This window comes from Gadus morhua, chromosome 20, assembly GCF_902167405.1.
Source record: "Gadus morhua chromosome 20, gadMor3.0, whole genome shotgun sequence".
Classification (NCBI taxonomy): domain Eukaryota; kingdom Metazoa; phylum Chordata; class Actinopteri; order Gadiformes; family Gadidae; genus Gadus; species Gadus morhua.
In genome coordinates this window covers 5,339,500-5,356,823 of record NC_044067.1, presented here as the reverse complement: position 1 = coordinate 5,356,823, position 17,324 = coordinate 5,339,500, and the positions used below count along the sequence as shown (strand labels likewise).

The 17,324-nt window shown below is 47.0% G+C and overlaps 1 protein-coding gene across 1 annotated transcript; it reads right to left on the bottom strand.

Moving 5' to 3' along the window:
• Positions 1 to 513: 513 nt before the first annotated feature.
• nxph2a (neurexophilin 2a) lies at positions 514 to 15,151 on the bottom strand. The gene is made up of 3 exons (XM_030344003.1): positions 14,679 to 15,151; positions 14,402 to 14,536; positions 514 to 2,890 (listed from the first exon to the last, which is right to left on the bottom strand). The coding sequence occupies exons 2-3, from the start codon at positions 14,444 to 14,446 to the stop codon at positions 2,144 to 2,146; spliced, it is 792 nt and encodes a 263-aa protein (XP_030199863.1). The 5' UTR covers positions 14,447 to 14,536; positions 14,679 to 15,151; the 3' UTR covers positions 514 to 2,143.
• Positions 15,152 to 17,324: the final 2,173 nt, after the last annotated feature.

Genomic DNA, 17,324 nt, shown 5'->3' with positions numbered 1-17,324 from the left:
CCGCCAGAGCATCCGAATCCAAAATCTTTTCTGCTAGGTTTTGATCTACAAATTACAATAAGCATAGACCCTTTTAAAAGGGCCTATGCTTAATTACCATACACCATATTTTCATAATTCTTTCATTTAAAACAATGAAAAATATTTTATCTCAATCCACTAAAAAAAACAGACAAATTGACCATGCACATTAGAGCTTCTCCACCTATACCTGTAACAATATGTCCCCACTTCCCCTGTGTGTGTGTCCGTGTGTGTCTCTGAGGCGCCCTGCCTCTTCAGAGTGGATGCTTCACCCCTGATCAGATAAGAGTAATGGAAGGGACTGAAAGACCCCTGTCCCTGATGGTCACGGGGAAATTGATGTGCTCCCCGAGGTGCAGCTCCCGCATCATGCTTGTCTGAAGACACAGATTTATAGCCCATTAAAAAGCTCCACTGATATGTGGCTCCAGCGGCGTGCTTATCCTGTGGTGTGGAGAGGGTGTGTACCAGATATATGACATGGTGCCGTTGAAAGTTTAAATAAGGTTTTTAATGCCTTTAAAAACCTAAACTGATCTTTTACAAACAACTTCGATTTTTTACCAAAAGAAATGCCCTATTAAATATTCCAAAGTGACCATTTTTACTTACACTATACACACAGCAGTGGGTTACGCGTATTTTACAGAAGGAAAATAACTTTCAACAAATCACAAGTGGATAAATCTGCAAAGAAACTGTGTAGTCCCAAGGTTTACATAAAAACTCAATAAAGCACTCACTAAAAATATCAATGGACGACTTAAACTATCGCTTAACAAACACCAGAATTAAAGTAAACAGTTTTACAGATCGATATTATTTTCTCTGGGACAAATAAAACTAACATCTTTTAACTCTAATGTCATTTTTCAACACGCTTAGGATTTAGAGGGATCAAGATTGCATACGTCAAGGTAACATACGGCATTTTCACAAAAAGGGGGGGATAGAATTAAAACACCAACATAGATAAACAGAGATTCAGGTATTTCATCATACAGCTTTATGTGTATAATCTGACGGTAGCATTTACAGATGTAAGAACATACAACTTATAGGGCAAAAAGGTAAATTTCTTTACATCAATTATTGACGTGATTGATTGCAACCCATGGATACGGAAGGAAAAATTCGAAACCCAATATAACCAGTTTACATATTTTACGTTTCGTTCACAAGTATTGGCTGGTGCTGACGCGATACCTGTCCTATTTATGCAAGGTCCATAAATCATTCTGATTCTACTTTCTGAATGCATTATTTTTTTTCCTGCTTTCGCCTTTGCTCGCTTTTGGCATTGAGTAAATGAGAATGTGCGCTCTAATTAAAACCTATTAAAGACAAGTGATGTCAGGGCTGGTAGAAGGACCATGACAAAGTGCTGTTAATTATCTGCCAGTCTCACTAAATCCACCTGTCCTGCAATTATCGCTTTCATACACCTCTCCCGACACATTAATCCGCTGTTGGCTTTCCAAAAGGAGACGCACGTGCCTCAACACTGCATCCCTCAAATGCCAACGCTGCAATGTACGATTAGTTTTAGGGTACGCGTAATCTTTGGACGACTTTAGTAGCAAGCCAATCCAATTAGTCAAAAAAACAATGCAGTGTTCTAGATGATGTATTCTAATAGGCAATAATGTGTCTTATGTTGTTTTTAATTACCCAGTTCTCGGAATACTTTTGGTTTTATTTTATTTTTTTATTAGCACTGGAACCCAGTGAGAAATAGAAATTTGAAGTTAAACTGTACAAGGGAGAAAATGTGCTCTGATGAGTTAAAGACAATCGGATGCATTTGTTTATTTTTTTACTCCTCCAAAGTAAAAGCGGCGCTAATATCCGGGAGTCGGGCTCTGTTCTCTGAATCGGGGCCGTGCTTGCCTACGGCCTTCCCCAGTCGTAAACATCTGGACGGTATACTCATTACCAGTAGCCTTTTTTTAATATACAGAAAACGCATACGTGTGCTAGTGATGAAAAGCGGTTTCAGAATAAGTGGGTCATAGCGTGGTTGAGTGGCTCACACAGAATCCCAGATCAACCACAGGGAGGAGGGGAGGATGAACAGCTATTCGAATTCGACATTTAAATCTTCTCTTTTTAGGGCGGGTCACCCGGTGGAGGAGTAGGGCATGTCACTGTGGTAGTTGTAGTCGGGGCACACCTTCTGCACCAGTTTGTAGTCGACGCTGTAGAAGGCGATGTAGATGCAGATGACCTTGAAGGGCTTGGAGCAGAGCCAGGACACGTGGCTCTGCGTGTGCTCCTGGTAGCACACCTTGGACGAGTCGAAAGCGCACAGCGCAGTCTTCTTGTTTCGGTCCGTCTTCTCGTACTCGATGCGGCAGTTGAAGGACTTGGCGTCTTTGCCCTCGGTGGTGGACTGCCGGGCCACCTCGAACTCCACCACCTTGGAGGGCGGCACCAGGCTGACGGAGACGTTGCCCAGGCCCGTGGAGTTGTGGCGGAAGTACACGCTGAAGGTGCCGTTGCCGTGGTCCACGATCTTGCCGGTGATGAGCAGGTTGAGCTGCACCGTCTTGATGTTGGAGTGGAAGTCGCCCCAGCCAAACATCTTCTTGAACTTGCCCGTTTTCACCATGGGTCTACGCTTAGTTCTGGCCTGTGCCCCTGCCCCATCTGTCTGGTTAGATAACCAGTCCCAGAAGTCCTCCACGTTCTCCAGGTACGTCACCTCCCGGGTGTTGCTGCGGAGCCCCGGGAGCCCCTTGGCGAAGAGCCGCAGGGGGTTCAGGACCCGGGGGCTGGCCCCGCTGGGAGAGAACTTCTGTCCGTGGTCGCTCTCGTCCCATTCGATGAGCTCGGTCGCCGCCCCGCTCGCTTTCTCGCACGCAGCCTTTGCACAACAAACACAAACATAAAGTCAAGTTAGGACACGGGACATGTTCTGAGGTGAACATTTGTTGTTTAACCATATCCCTAATATCATTGCTGTAATGTTACACACACTTAACAACCATCATGAGCAAAATGTATGCAAATCCATATCATTATTTGGAATGTCCTGATGGATTCAGGGTAGATCCTCTAACGCTTTATGATTATAATTATTACACGCATTTGCCGCGACTTGTCGGGTCAAACGGGTGGTTATAAATCCTCGTGACTCCCCGGCCCCAACCGGTCTCCGAAGGGAAGGCCTATTCTTCACACTACTGTACTCCTCTGAACTCTGGCTTCCGAGGGGACGGCGACAAAAAGACCATGGCTCCCAAAGTGGTTGAGTTGTGAACTACTGCCAGGGCTAATCCAGACATGCCAATGAACCGCCATCCCTCCATGCACCTCAAAGCTCGTTTTAGCTTAAGGAGTAATTCCTGGTCCACTTCAGATAAAGCTTCAATAATTCATGGCAATGGGCTTAGCGAGTTTCATTAGTAATTAGTTGTGCTGGCTTTCCCCCGGGCCTAGTTTTAGGGATCACTGCAAGAAGCAGATGTGAGTGCGCTGAGCTGCGGCTGTTGGAAATCTCGCAGAGCTGCTGCACACTTCTTCCACACTAATTAGAATTTCGCTGTGAGCTTCACTCGGTGCAGCCCATATGCGCAGAGCTAACAAACTAGGTCTGTCGAGCACCATTTTCTCGGCGGCCCCCGTTGCATCACCTCCTGTGTTTTGTAAACTCTGCTTTTATTCTTGGGCCGAGCGAGAGCAATACCCTCCCCTGTTTGAGAACGGGACGATTCATGCAGCACATGAGTCTGTGCTTGATCCGTCGGAACGGATGGAGTTTTGCTGCAGTCGACGCGCTGCTACGCACAACGGCCCAGACACTAGCAGCAACATCTTGGTAAACTCTATCTAATGGCTGTGGCTCCCCGAGGGCCCCGGACATGTAATGTAAATATCGATGCTTCTTTCCCCACGGGCCGCGATCCGAGTCCATCTATCAGCGGCTGATGACTCGTAATTAAGACGAGGTCTGGCCGCTGAGCGAGGGAGCGCGCTAACAAGGCGCCGCTACTTAAGCTCGTCAAATCGTCGGCCGTTTACTCCACCAGCTCCAGCGCTGCCCTTTCCCCCTCGGACCCGACGCCGCTTGAGGCCGCCGTGTCCCGCCTGAGCCCGGACGCTAATTCGACGGGATGCTCTCGCCGTGTCAAATAACGGGGCACTGGGAATGGAGACAGTTTAGATGGACACACTCACTTGCTCACTCGCTTCCTCACTCACTCACTCACTCACTCACTCACTCACTCACTCACTCACTCCCACTGATTCATGCCACAATGCGGCATGAATTCAGAGAGGGGTGGCATGTTTGTATCTGCATCTAAACGATGTGTGGTTTGAGTCATGTAATGAGTTTTGGGGAGAATGGGTACCTATTATGTGAAACTTAGGAGATTGCTGTGAAAACAGCAGAGGATTCCCAGTGGTAATGCTACATCCATAAATAATAGAGAGTGATGACACCGGGAACTTAAATGCTTTTACACAGACACAGACAGACAGAGACACAGTCACAGTCTTCTAAGTCTAAACCAGTAGTTTACTTTCTCTCTCCACATACACATCACAACATTGTGTCTATTGGTTTCCGCTTGTGTCTGTGCGTTTGTGCTTGTGTGTGTGCGTGTCTGTCTGCATGCAAGTGTGTGCGGGTGTGTGTCAGTGAACGCAGGCAAGGTCTGCTGAAGGAGACGACACAGAAGCTTCATTAAGATTTCCTAATCAGAGCTTCCAGGCTAGAGGCGTTCCAGGGAAACTTGAAACGAGGCATTAGGAGAATAATAACCTGCGTCTTATGGAACTCAATGTTTTTCTCTGCGGTAGCAACCAACGCCGGCAAAACTCAGCCAACACAACAAGGGAACTTCACGCTATAGGATGCGCTCAGCGGCGGACATTTTTGCAAGTTCTGAACGCTCCTTACGGCTGCATGAGGGCAACGCCCTGACGAGGCAGCCTTGAAACTGGCAATTTGGCAAAGCTACAGGAGGGAACAATGCCAACCTACTTAGATGGGGATGGAGATGGAGCAGGTCATGGAGGGACATCTCCTTTCCATAGGATGTGTTCTCCGTTTGTCTGCAGCACTAGAAACGGGCGTAGTGGATCTGTGGTCGAGGGAACACGATAACCTCTTATCTACATACGATGGCGTTTCAGGTCCCGCCACGGTGACCGTACCACAGCGCTGCACAGCGTCTCAGCGGCAGGGCGGCGGCCGCGAGACACCGTCTTGATCTCCCATGTTCACATTTTGTTTATTTTTAAAAAACGGTTGGTCCAATCAGAGATCATGGGCGTGGGTTTCAGTAAAGCAGGCACCAGGGGCACTACAGTCTGAACAAAAACATTCGCGGCACCCAGGGAAAGTGCAGCAATCTACTTCAAAATCTATTTTCTTCAAAATGGACTGAATAAGTATGTCGAGCGATGAACATTAAGGGCAAAAAGCACTTCACTGAGAAGAATGTTTTGGCTTTACCTCGATGCACGCCGAAGAGATATAAAGAGTCACTTGAAAGTTACTTAATCTTATTGGCTTGGATTCTTCCAGCGTCGTTAGGCCGGTTTCATATTTGGAAATCAATCGCTGCCAAGCCAAGGCCAGACGGATATTAATCGCCAAGCAACAAACTCTGAAATCTCTGGCTCGTGGCGTGAGGCTAGCACGTCGGTGCTATGGTTTGTAGACCAGGTGCCTCCTCCAAAAGGCAGATCCAATAGCCCGTCCATCAGTTAGTGGTTGATAGCGGCACTCTCGCACGCTCTCTCTCGCTCTCTCTCGCTCTCTCTCGCTCTCTCTCTCCTGACAGTTGATCTGATTGGGCACAGACCGGCCCGGCCCGTTATCGGTAATGAGCATTATAGAGCTGACTGCCTGCTCGCCCCGTGGGTAGACATATCTTATAGAGGTCTGACGTAAAAGGTAATTGCCACAGTTGACCAGGACTAGCCTCTAGAAAGTTATTAAGCAGCCTCTGTGACATCTGGCGGCTGGATCATCTAGCAGAGATGCAGCCGATGAAGGAGGCAAACACATGCACACCCAAAACGAATGAGAGAACCACCATTTGCGATGACCGTCCGGGCGACACCGAGCCCGTCTGTGATGCGTTCCGGCCCCACGGGCAGAACCGCCAAACCCGGGATTAAATGGACTGTCTCCCTGCTTCTCTAAACTTGCAGCCGTCTCCGGCACCAAACCTCCGCCCTCCACAGCTTTATTTGGGTTTCTTCGCCCCCTGGCCTTTATCTTTTCTACATTAAAGGCGAGGCTTTCGTTGAGGTCGACATCAAAGCTGCACTATTAGTATGTATATTTGTTTTGTTTGTGTGCATGTTTGTACGCTGTCCGGCACTTAAGGTGGGGCTTTGGAGCGTTTAGACGACCGGTTTGAGACATCTTCCTCTCAATGCACAACACGGACAATTAAGTGGCTCAGCAGTGCATGCGGAGGTGCTCCCGGTACCCGGCCCCTCCCTGTAGATGTCTCTGTGGGAATGGACCTCACTGTGGGACCACCATTTATTTCTCCGCTAATTTTCTGCGTCCAAAGCCTCATTAACTTGATGCTTAAATCTGTAGTAAAAGATCTTGATGACCTGCTGTGTGTGTGTGTGTGTGTGTGTGTGTGTGTGTGTGTGTGTGTGTGTGTGTGTGTGTGTGTGTGTGTGTGTGTGTGTGTGTGTGTGTGTGTACACAGAATGCATGACCACTGACTGATTTAATCATTGACCATTAACAAATTCTCGGTCGTAACATTGCTATAATTGGATTGTGTACTTTTTTGGTTATTTAACAGCACACAATAGTCCAGTCTGTGGCTCGGTCTTGTTTTAGAAGCATCAAAACACACGCATACACTGTAGCGCGCGCGCGCACACACACGCGCGCACACTAACACACACACACACACACACACACATACTACACGCACACACACTCTTACACACTAACACACACTCGCTCACGCACACATTCTTACACTCTTAATAACACACACGCACATTATTTCACACTCCTACACACACACACACACACACACAGACACACATTCTTACACACTCTAACACACACTCTCTCACACGCACACGCACACAAACACACTAATTGGACCAGTATAATTTGTAATGATTGACAGAGGCGTGGTGTCTGGAGTGAGAGTGTGGGTCCCAGCCCCGTCCGTTCTCGTGGAAACAGATTGCTACTCTGATCGCCGTAGCAACCGCCCGCGCTCCGAGGCCATCACTCCTAATAAGAGGCCATAAGTGGCCTAGGGACAGTTGTTTGCAGCACACTGGATGAGCATGGGGGGGTTTAAGTGATGATGGCAACTATGCGGTAGTCTACCACTCTGGGGGGGGGCAATATATATTTTTCAAAGAACACATTTGTTCTACGACATAAGGCCGTCCTTATAACATGTATTGTAGACACTAATGCCCGTCCCTGGGGCTAATGGATGAGCACCAAAACCCCTTTTTATATATTTATTTGAAACTTTATATCGAAGCCTACGTGTAAAAATTGACAACAGCAGCGGGGTCCCTACAAAACAAGCAGCTCAACGTAATCGCAACTTAGCACCGCCCTCCACCCCCCCCCCCCCCCCCACACCACCACCACCAACACACCTCAGCCCCCCCAGGGGAAGGGGAGGGGGGCCTGGGAGCTGTGGCGGTGAGTCTTCAGGTAATCTGGGATACTTGTGTTATCTCAGCACCTGTCACGTTTGACAGCAGCAAAGCCCCCTCGAACACTTCACTTTTTTTGGGGGGGGCAGGTGTGGGCTTTCAACACATCATCACTTTCATAATCCCCTTACGATCCCGCCCCCATCGACACACACACACACACGCACACGCACACACACACACACACACACACACACACACACACACACACCGGATTGAAAATCGATGCGAAGCTTTGGACTTTGTGTAAATCGGGTTTCTACTGGACCAGAGTCAGACATAAGACAAGTCTCCCGCACAGTCACATCTCCATGCTTGTAATGGAATGGAAGTAAGCCGTTTTAATCCCAAGATGAACTTGATGATAATACAGTATCAGAATTAGGTTAAGACTTCTGTAATGTGTCACTGAAATTCTGATAGTGAACTTGACCTTTTGAATAATCACCCAAATCATAAAATTAGAGATGTTGTTAATGCACAATGCACGTGCACATGCATTGTCTTGTGCATGCCATGTCTGCTGCCTACTACACAATGCCATACTATACTAAGTGTGTGTACACACGAAGCAGGATTCGGGCTCCAGGGATACCCTATGTCTTGGACTCATCCACAAGTTGTTTCCGTGGCTGCAGTTATCACTTGGTTCCCATGGGCCACCAGCTTTTAACGTCGCTTTCAAACTAACATGAGTCATCCTAACACGGGGCATTAAATAAAAATGAAAGCCTTCATCGCCAAGCACCTGTCGCTTGTTTGACAAAAACCCCGCGTCTCTCGGCTAAATAGTTCCGCTGAATGAGCCGCCGCAAGCGTTGCCTCTTTGCAGATTTGAACCTGCAATGATTTCAGAGAAAGGGCTGTCTTTGAAAAAGTAACAAGTCAAAGGACAATTCATTGTGGACTTTTTTTCCTTTATATTCTTTCTCTTTCGCCCCCGTTCTATGGCGTCTGAAGGCTGGTACTTCAGAGGAACTATGCAGGGACAGAGGGGAGCTGAACGCATGGCGTTCAGGCTGCAAATGACAGGCTTAGAGAGAGAAGGGCTTCAAAGGCCAGGCTTGAGAAACAAAAAGACCGCAACACCAGGAAGCGTCATAAAGGTGATTGCCATGTGCATTCTTCAGCTGTCCCATCTCGCTGTATACATGAAAAAAAAAGAAGGTCAGTCCTATGAAGCCCTACACCGCCTGCGCAATGATGGACTTTTTAGGTCTGTTTTCTAGAACACGCCGTGGTAATTATTTCACGGTGTGCAGGAGAATATGAACTTGTTCAACGCGCCATTAAGTACCTTGATTATGTGCAATGGCTTCAGACGCAGTACTATCAATAATTTTGCATGTGTTGTCGTACGTGCGCACGCACACACGCGCAAACCATTGAGTTTTACGGCGGAGGGCTATCATAATGGATGGCTCAGAAACAAACAGACGAATGAAACTATGTTAACACAGCAGCAGTGAGGTGCCACTGGCTGTTAGGGATTCTCCTATCAGATGACACAGGGAGAAGCTGCGATATCAAAGAAACTCTCTAAAGAGGGTGTTACTCGGCCGTTACGATTCGACTGGAGAAAACAAAAAAAACAGAACAAAGGTTCTCCTTTTGCTCTTTTCTGCAGACCGGTGGGTGAGGTTGATGCCGGGGCCACAGAAAGGAGAAAGCAGGCTATAAAAGAGCTGCTACAAACGGCCCATGCAGCTCGGAGGCAGCGCACGCAGAGCGTATCCGATCCTGCTTTACCCCGTAATGACAAGGCTATAAGGTATAGCCCCCCACCACCACCACAACCGCCGCGGATCCGACGAGCCTGCCTCAGGCTCTTTGTAGTCCATAAAAATTCATAGCTGTGGATGTCGGGCGGGCGGGTGGATTTAAAACCCTATTGAACCGACCTAATGTTACCCGCAGCCGGCGTGGCGGACACGGTCGGCGATTGCAAGGTTGTACTCTCCCAGGGCTCCTCGGCACCGACCGTAAGTTACCCCGACGCTGGAGGAACAACGGCGCCCTGAACGGGGTATCGACAGACCGTCCGTTGTACAGACGACCGGGGTTACTGTCGTTGCTGCCCGTAGCTAAATACCCATTCATCCATCGGAGGCCTCTTTTCTCTTCATTTCTACCACTGAGGAGCATCGATGGATTTAATGCCAACGCGCATTACACACACACACACACGCACACACACTCCCCAACCACATTATGATTGATGATTGACACTGTGATTGGCTGGCAGCGATAACTCCTTAATAATGAGGAGTGGGGCGCACGCGGCCCCTCAAAGCCGCGTTCAAGGGGGCTTCTCCCGGGGAAACGCCGACCTTCGGTTGGGGGAGGCAGGTGTTCCAGCGGAGGACTGCAAATGTCACGGACGGTATTGTTTGTGAGGGATTACCCCCAGTCAAGCCTCGGGTGCCGGGGGGGACTGTGACCCTAATATGAAGCATGTATGTAAGCGCCGACCAAGTCATTCCCGAGCGCTGCTCCTCCATTCACAGGTCCGTAGACCTGTTCGCTCCAGCAAGTCACTTCTCATTGGTCGGCTGGGACTGGTATTCAAGGCATTTTCTTCTTACAATTTCTGCTCTCCACTTAAACTCTCGAGTGAACCCCCCCTTTTGAATGTATTTTTTTGTGGGGGTGTTTTGTACCCGTTTCTTTACAAGGCAAATCCGAGGGGAGGTTAATTTGAAGAGCAGGCTACGGCGTGTAGCCTGAATATAAACAGTTTGTGTATTTTTGTCACTCGTTTTGGTCTGAAGTCGAGAAGAAGAAAAAGGGGGGGTGAAGAGGGGGAGGGGGAGCGGGGGGGGGGCGACTGAGTGCATGGGGACAGGCAGTGTGTGTGTGTGTGTGTGTGTGTGTCCACTTCGTGTGTTTGTGTGTGTGTGTCCCCGTACTGTTTGTGTGTGTGTGTGTGTGTGTCTGTGTCTCCCTGTCCTGTGTGTGTGTGTCCCCGTACTTTGTGTGTGTGTCTGTCTCCCTGTCCTGTGTGTGTGTGTGTGTGTGTGTGTGTGTGTGTGTGTGTGCGGAGAGAGGGTGAGGGCTCTGTAAGAGACCAGGTTCTTATCACAGCCCAGCAGCTCCATAATTCGCCGCCGTGATAAAGTGGCGGAGCAGAAAACCTTACAAGGCTGGCACAATCCCAAGACGGATTAGGTTTTTCAGACATAAGCTTCCTGAAAAACTAATCAATCAGCCCGTGCGGTATTATCAGGAGTGTGAGATTAAAGAGCAGGGCCTAATCCGCCACTGTACATTTTATTACATTCTCCGCCGGTATAGTTTGCTTTCTTAAAACACATACACTAAATACGTAAATAAATAATGAAATCCAAACTAATTGAGCATGGGGTGAGGGGGGGGGGGGGGGGGGGGGAGAGAAGGTTAACGGGCCCTTAGAGAAGGATTTCATGCAGAAATGATGTTTCGCTGTGGGGGGAGTGTAGGGAGGAAGCTGTTGTCTTTGCCCAAGCTGTTCTTCTACACGCCGAAACCAAACAGGGCGGAAAATCCTGATTTGGACTTACATTTGATATATAATATCGCATATAAACCAAATAACTTTAAACCCTCATTTAAATATATAGATTAAGACATTTCCCCCCCTCAAACTTTGAATATGCTGATTCCCCCATGGACCACCTCGATAAATAAATAAATAAATATGCAGGCGGTTTGATTAACGTAGAAATGAACGGCTAAATCCTTTCTCGAGCAATGACTTGTAATCCCCTAAATCAGTGCTCGCGTCTGCGTTGCGGGGATGAACTTCAGCGGGCGCAGTGTGCCACGGGAGACGCTCGCAGACAGGAAGAGTTAGGCTTAGCCGGGACCGCTACGGTGTCACTTCGATGCGTCACGCCTAGCATAACGGCTACGGCGCAAAGGCTTTGAACTCTGCCGCCCGAACCCCCCCCCCCTTACCCACGTTCCCCCCTGTCCTGGTTGGATGCTAACCATGACTCAGAGGTAGGAGGTAGGTACTAGGTAGAGGCGCATCACATGCTGAATCCCGTTCTCTGAGATAACCCCAGGCCCCGTGAGGGGTTGTGTGTTGTTGTGAGGTAGTGTGTTGTACGGCAGTTAGCACAGAGGACCCCGGGCCGGGAAGAGTAGGAACACGAAAGGGATGAACCACAACAAGGGGAAGAAAGTTACGTGGAGATTTTGGACGAAGGAAATTTCGTCGAAGCGACACCGAATTTGACAAAGCAAAGCGACATCCGAAACGGGTCACGGAAACGGATACCACCCCCCCCCCCTCCCGGAAGTCTCTCTCCCTCTCACCATCCAAACCCATGTAACGGAAACTTCCGAAGCATGCTCGGAAGTCCCGCCTCTCGCTCCTGTCAATAACGTTCATTAGAAGCCCCCCCCCCATGTCCCAGGCGTCCCGCTGAGTGATGGGGAGGGAGGGAGGGAGGGGGAGAGAGAGAGAGAGAGAGAGAGAGAGAGAGACTCAAGTGGGTCTAAGTCCCCCCCCCATCCAAATTGTCCCGCTGTCACTCCGCACACGATGGCTGCGGCAGATGTCATGGGGGGGAGAGTGGATGCTCTGCGGGCCTCCCCTGACCCTCTTAGCGGTCCCTTGGGTGCACTGTAGACGGCTGGGCAACACTTTAGCTCGTTTGATTCACGCGTGGCGCAAGCATGCAGGCACGCGGGCCGGGGGCGAGGGCCTCCCGTCTGCCCCAACGCCGCCGCGTGCTAATGTGCGTTTTATGTGTGAGCGCGCCTGCCGGGGCTTTGGGGGGGGGGGGGGGGGGGGGGGGCGGCGGGGCGGCGGCGGCCATTTGTGTCTGGCTCCCAAATCAGTCAGAGTGGCTCGACGACGCCGGCTTCAAACGAGTCCCCGCTCAAACGGTCGGGACCACGCACGACCTCAGAGCTCAGGCGGTGAATAATAGTTGACCCAAGGAAGGTTCGCTCAAAAGTCAGGAAAAATGTAAGTATTTTCATAAACTATAGTTGATGAAAACAATGTTTTCTGGCATTGGAGTCTACCACGGTGTGTAAGAGATAGAATAAGGCAGAATAATGACAAGGGTCCCAATGTGTCCCCCAGTCAGACATCACTGAGCTCTGGGAGGGGGACTACTGGGGCGAGAGGGTGCCAGGAGAGAGGCCCAACCCCATTTCTACCCCTTACCCCTTCTCCTTACCCCTCCCTTGTTTTGAAGGGTAAGGGGTAAGGGTAGAAATGGGATTGGGCATAAGTCTCTCTCTCCCCTCCCTCCCTCCCTCTCTCTCCCCTCTCTCCCTCTCTCTCCCTCTCTCTCCCTCTCCCACGTGCTGCCTCTCCCTCTGGTCTAGCTCCCCCGGGCAGAGGGCCCGTTACGGAAGCTTCCGGAGGCCCCGGACGGCATTCCACCACATCTGTTCAGTTCGAGATGCAACTTTTAAACGAGGGGGAACCTTTGGAAAAAACGCTACAGATGTGACTCAGCTTCCTCAATCGCGGGCCGGTGGAAGAACACCTCTTAGAGGCTAGACCGCCTCTAACCAAGGAAGAGTACGATAATGTGACATGCAGAACCATTCGGTCCGTTTCCCCCAAACCCTCAATACCGTGATCTTTGGAGCCATATTTATGCGATCAAAACAGCATTAGGACAGGGAGGGCTTATGTCTTATGAGGTTGTGGAGGAGATTGTTGAGGAATAACAATCCCCTGTAAATACAGAATGATTTTCCAAGGATTAACGCAGACTAATCATTCAGCCGCAACGGGCCGTGGAGAAAGGTGTCCCAGCAATCTGTGGCAACAAGTTCTTCAGATTCAAGCTCCAATTCTTTATTTACCGTTGACTTTTGAGAACTAATATATTATAATGAAGACAGCAATGACAGCAGAAAACGTTGTATGGGTTTAGAATCAAGGGGATGAAAGAGTGCAATTTGTCCTAGGAACCGATTTCTTAAATGGGAAGGGTGCACAGTCCAGAAGGACTGAAAATATAAATGCTGTTCTTACGCATTATTCTGTCTGCATTGATATCCGTTATTAAAAATCACTTGAGAGGACGCAGGGAGCTTGACTAGAAATATTGCAAATATCAAAATTATGTATGGGATGAAATTTAATGTAAATTAACACATTTAGAGATTACAAGGCATAAGATAACATCACAGTAAAGAATTGTATGGAAAGTGTGTAATAATAAATGTATTCACTGTGATATAAATGTAATTAACTAGAACTAGAGTGATATAATGCACCTCCCACTAAGATGCTCCGGTGGAAAACCCTTTAAAAATAACGAAGTCAACTAGATTTACTAGATTACAATATAATGTCAGATGCCAAAATTAACAAAATATTTTTCAAATCGTTCAATCATAAATTATTAAAGTTCATAACAATTTCTACATTTGATCACATCTTTAGTAACACTATTGTTCGTTACGCAGACGGCAAAACATTAAACCATGGTATTTTGTTACCCTGCCCATCCAATTGATTCTTGTTCTTTCATTTATTTCTCCTTTTTTTCTCCTGACATTTGGACTACCTGCCTGACACATGCCAGAGCAAAATGTAATGCTGACCGTTTTGCAGGACAAATAGTGGTATTAAGAGTTCCCAGGGGCAAAAGAATGTCATTGATAAACCCTCTGTTGTTGTTGTTATTGCATTGTTTTGCCCTTAGCCATTTAAACATTTGTTACAAATGACGCGACGCCTCACCTGGTGCAGGAGACAAAGAAAGAAGATGGTTTGCAGCACTCTCATCCTCGATAACTTCTCGACCGGTTCAAGATGAGCGGCGCTTAAATCCACTGCAAGCTTTTGGGGAAACCAGACCCACGTGCTGAAGCATCGCTGGGATAATCACGGGAAAGGTAAAATCAATTAATGTACACAGTAATCCCAAACTGAAACTTTACTTAAGGAGGAGCACAGAAAAATGTGATGTTATTTTAAAAGGGGAAGCAGGCATTTCTTGCCAATAACTTTATCTTACCCTCTCATGTGGTAGAGCTCACTCAAGTCCAGGCGTTGATCTCGTCCCTTTCCATTCACTTTCGCGGAAGGATCCGTTTTTCAATCCTTAATTTTAAATAGTTTCCCCTGAGGAAGAAAAATCGACTTCTCTACGCAAATTGCCCCTTGCTCAATGGCTCTAATCGTTGTCTTGCAAGGGCTCCTTAGTTACGCGCAAGAACCAATCCGAAGTGGATTAAAATGATATCTGCCGTGTTCTTTCTTTTTATTCAATCCGGAGGAATGCCACACAACAAAGATGACTTTGCACTGATTTTCATAGTAGGCTGCTCGATGCTGCTCACAAATACCTCGAAATCCCAGCGACGAGGCTAAAGCGCTGCTCCCTGGCGTTCCGGTTCGACACTGGGATTGTCTTGAATGCGCATTTATCTGCTTCTGCGCCTTTGGACACGCCAACGTCTGCGCGCCAAAACTTCTCCCTTTCAGAATCAACTTCCCCCAGACCCCCCTCAGCGTCATGGTGTCGGAGCTTTGAAGTTTGTTTAAGAAGGGCTTCAACATACTTTAACCCTTCAAATGTTTCATTATGATAATGTGTCATAATTCTTGACACATTTAATTGACTTCACTTGTACTGTATGTAAGTCGAGGATAATGCACAATTTGCACCACATGGAACATTAAGCTGTTTTATTTAAACCATATCACTTAATTTCAATCACAGATAGCCAATAATTCATGTTCTATATCAGAATAGTTTTAACTGTATTGTCATTGCACAAGTAGGTCTACCAAAAAAGGCAGTTTAGCATCCAACCAGAAGTGCCATGGTGCATTAATGAAATTAGGTAGTCAATATAATATTAATATTCCATAACTTCAATAAGACTACAACACAGTAGTGATACAAAGCAGAGTCAATATAAGCTGTTTTATTGTTGTGGCCATAACTTCTAAAGTTAGGGCTGGGTTATGTTAACTTTATAACATTCTAAAAGTAAAACTAATACGACGTTTTAAAATTATGACAAATTCAATGCAGAATCCAAATCCAAAGAAATAGTTGGTTGCCCACATTATTATCATCATTTACCCTTCATTCCGCAGTTGACAATGGATATTAATTATGATCAACCAGACTAATTAAATATTGTAAAGTATACGTATTTCATGCAATCTATCGTACAGCACAGCCCCAATTTACAGTTTTCAACTATGGGCTGGTTCAAAGGTCAAGCATTGTGCTGCACCACAGTATTAATATCTATTGTGGACGATGCCGTGGCGGAAAACATATTACTTAAGCGATGGCGTCATCGTGTGTTCAACAATATGAACTGCAGTTGTAGAAATGCGACATTAGTTTGCATAGCACATTTCTTAAGCGTGTAAAGTGCTTCAAACGTGTTGACATTATATTATTTCAAAATGAAAAACCCTACAGGATCTTGTGGCGATTGAAAGACCTTTTTGGAAAACAAACTACATTTAAATCAAGTCCCCTGCGATCTCAATGCTACCTGTTTGTGTTTATTATTTTTCACGTTAATTGTTAGCTTCCGTATTGGCCAGCAAGGAGCCAATCAGCTTGCCCGTAATCAGCGGAAGGGTTTCAGTGGAAGCCGCGTTAAAGCGACAATACTCTCTTTTACAGGTATTGGGCATTATTTTATTGTGTGCGTTAATTATATAAACCTAAGTAATCCACCACTTAACCCTGAATATTGCTATTGATTCAGGGGCTTGTTTGGTAGTTTAAGCCTTGTTTGTTTTTCCATGGGCTATTTCGTCTGTGGGCTATGTAACTGCCATTGGCCAATTCTTGCCTAATGTAATTAACTGCTCATTACTAATTAACTAATTAGTAATGACTGCAATTAGTTCCAGTTCCAGTTTTTGAGGGTATTGTTCAAATGTATCAACCAGCTCAGAAGCATAGAATTTATTAACTGTCTAGTTTCTAGATCCTCCTACTTGAATTTCCTATCAGCAGTTATGATAATTAGCGAGTTGAAGCGACAATACTCGCATATGCTCGAATACTCATTTAAAATCCAGTAATCCAACATGTAATATACTCACAATATCTTCTCCAAAAGGAGAAATTGCTAGAAAGTAGGTCAAATGAATGACCTGGCGAAGTGAACCGGGAAAAGGAAGAGGCTGTGAAAGTGACATCACTAAATTGTTTTACCAACTGATTGACGTAGCGCTACCCCTGATTCAAGGGATTCATCTGCCTTGAAGTTCGTCCTGCTGCCCGGAAGGATAACATTTTGGAACTAGAAAATGCATTTCCTGCAGAAAATGCGGTGAGTGCTGTAGTACAAAGTGAGGTTGAAAATATTTTTTTATAAAGCCACATAGGTTAAGACATGAAGAACCGTTAAATGGCTTAAATCAAGTGAAGGGATTTGAACAAAAGTTTAAAAGTCTAAATGGAGTAAACAATGTAAACATGTACACCATTTAAGAAAAAGTGCCTGCTGTGTGTGTGTGTGTGTGTGTGTGTGTGTGTGTGTGTGTGTGTGTGTGTGTGTGTGTGTGTGTGTGTGTGTGTGTGTGTGTGTGTGTGTGTGTCTTTAAGGCCACTAGGTCCTGTACCACTTGCAATATCCATCTGTAAATCAGGGGTGGGGGGCCCCCCAACACAAATTCTGCT

Coding starts and splice junctions, on each gene's coding strand:
- nxph2a (XM_030344003.1), bottom strand. CDS start 14,446: ATGAGAGTGCTGCAAACCATCTTCTTTCTTTGTCTCCTGCACCAG. Junction 2,891..14,401: donor TTCTTTGTCTCCTGCACCAG/GTGAGGCGTCGC, acceptor TGTTGTGCAAAG/GCTGCGTGCGAGAAAGCGAG.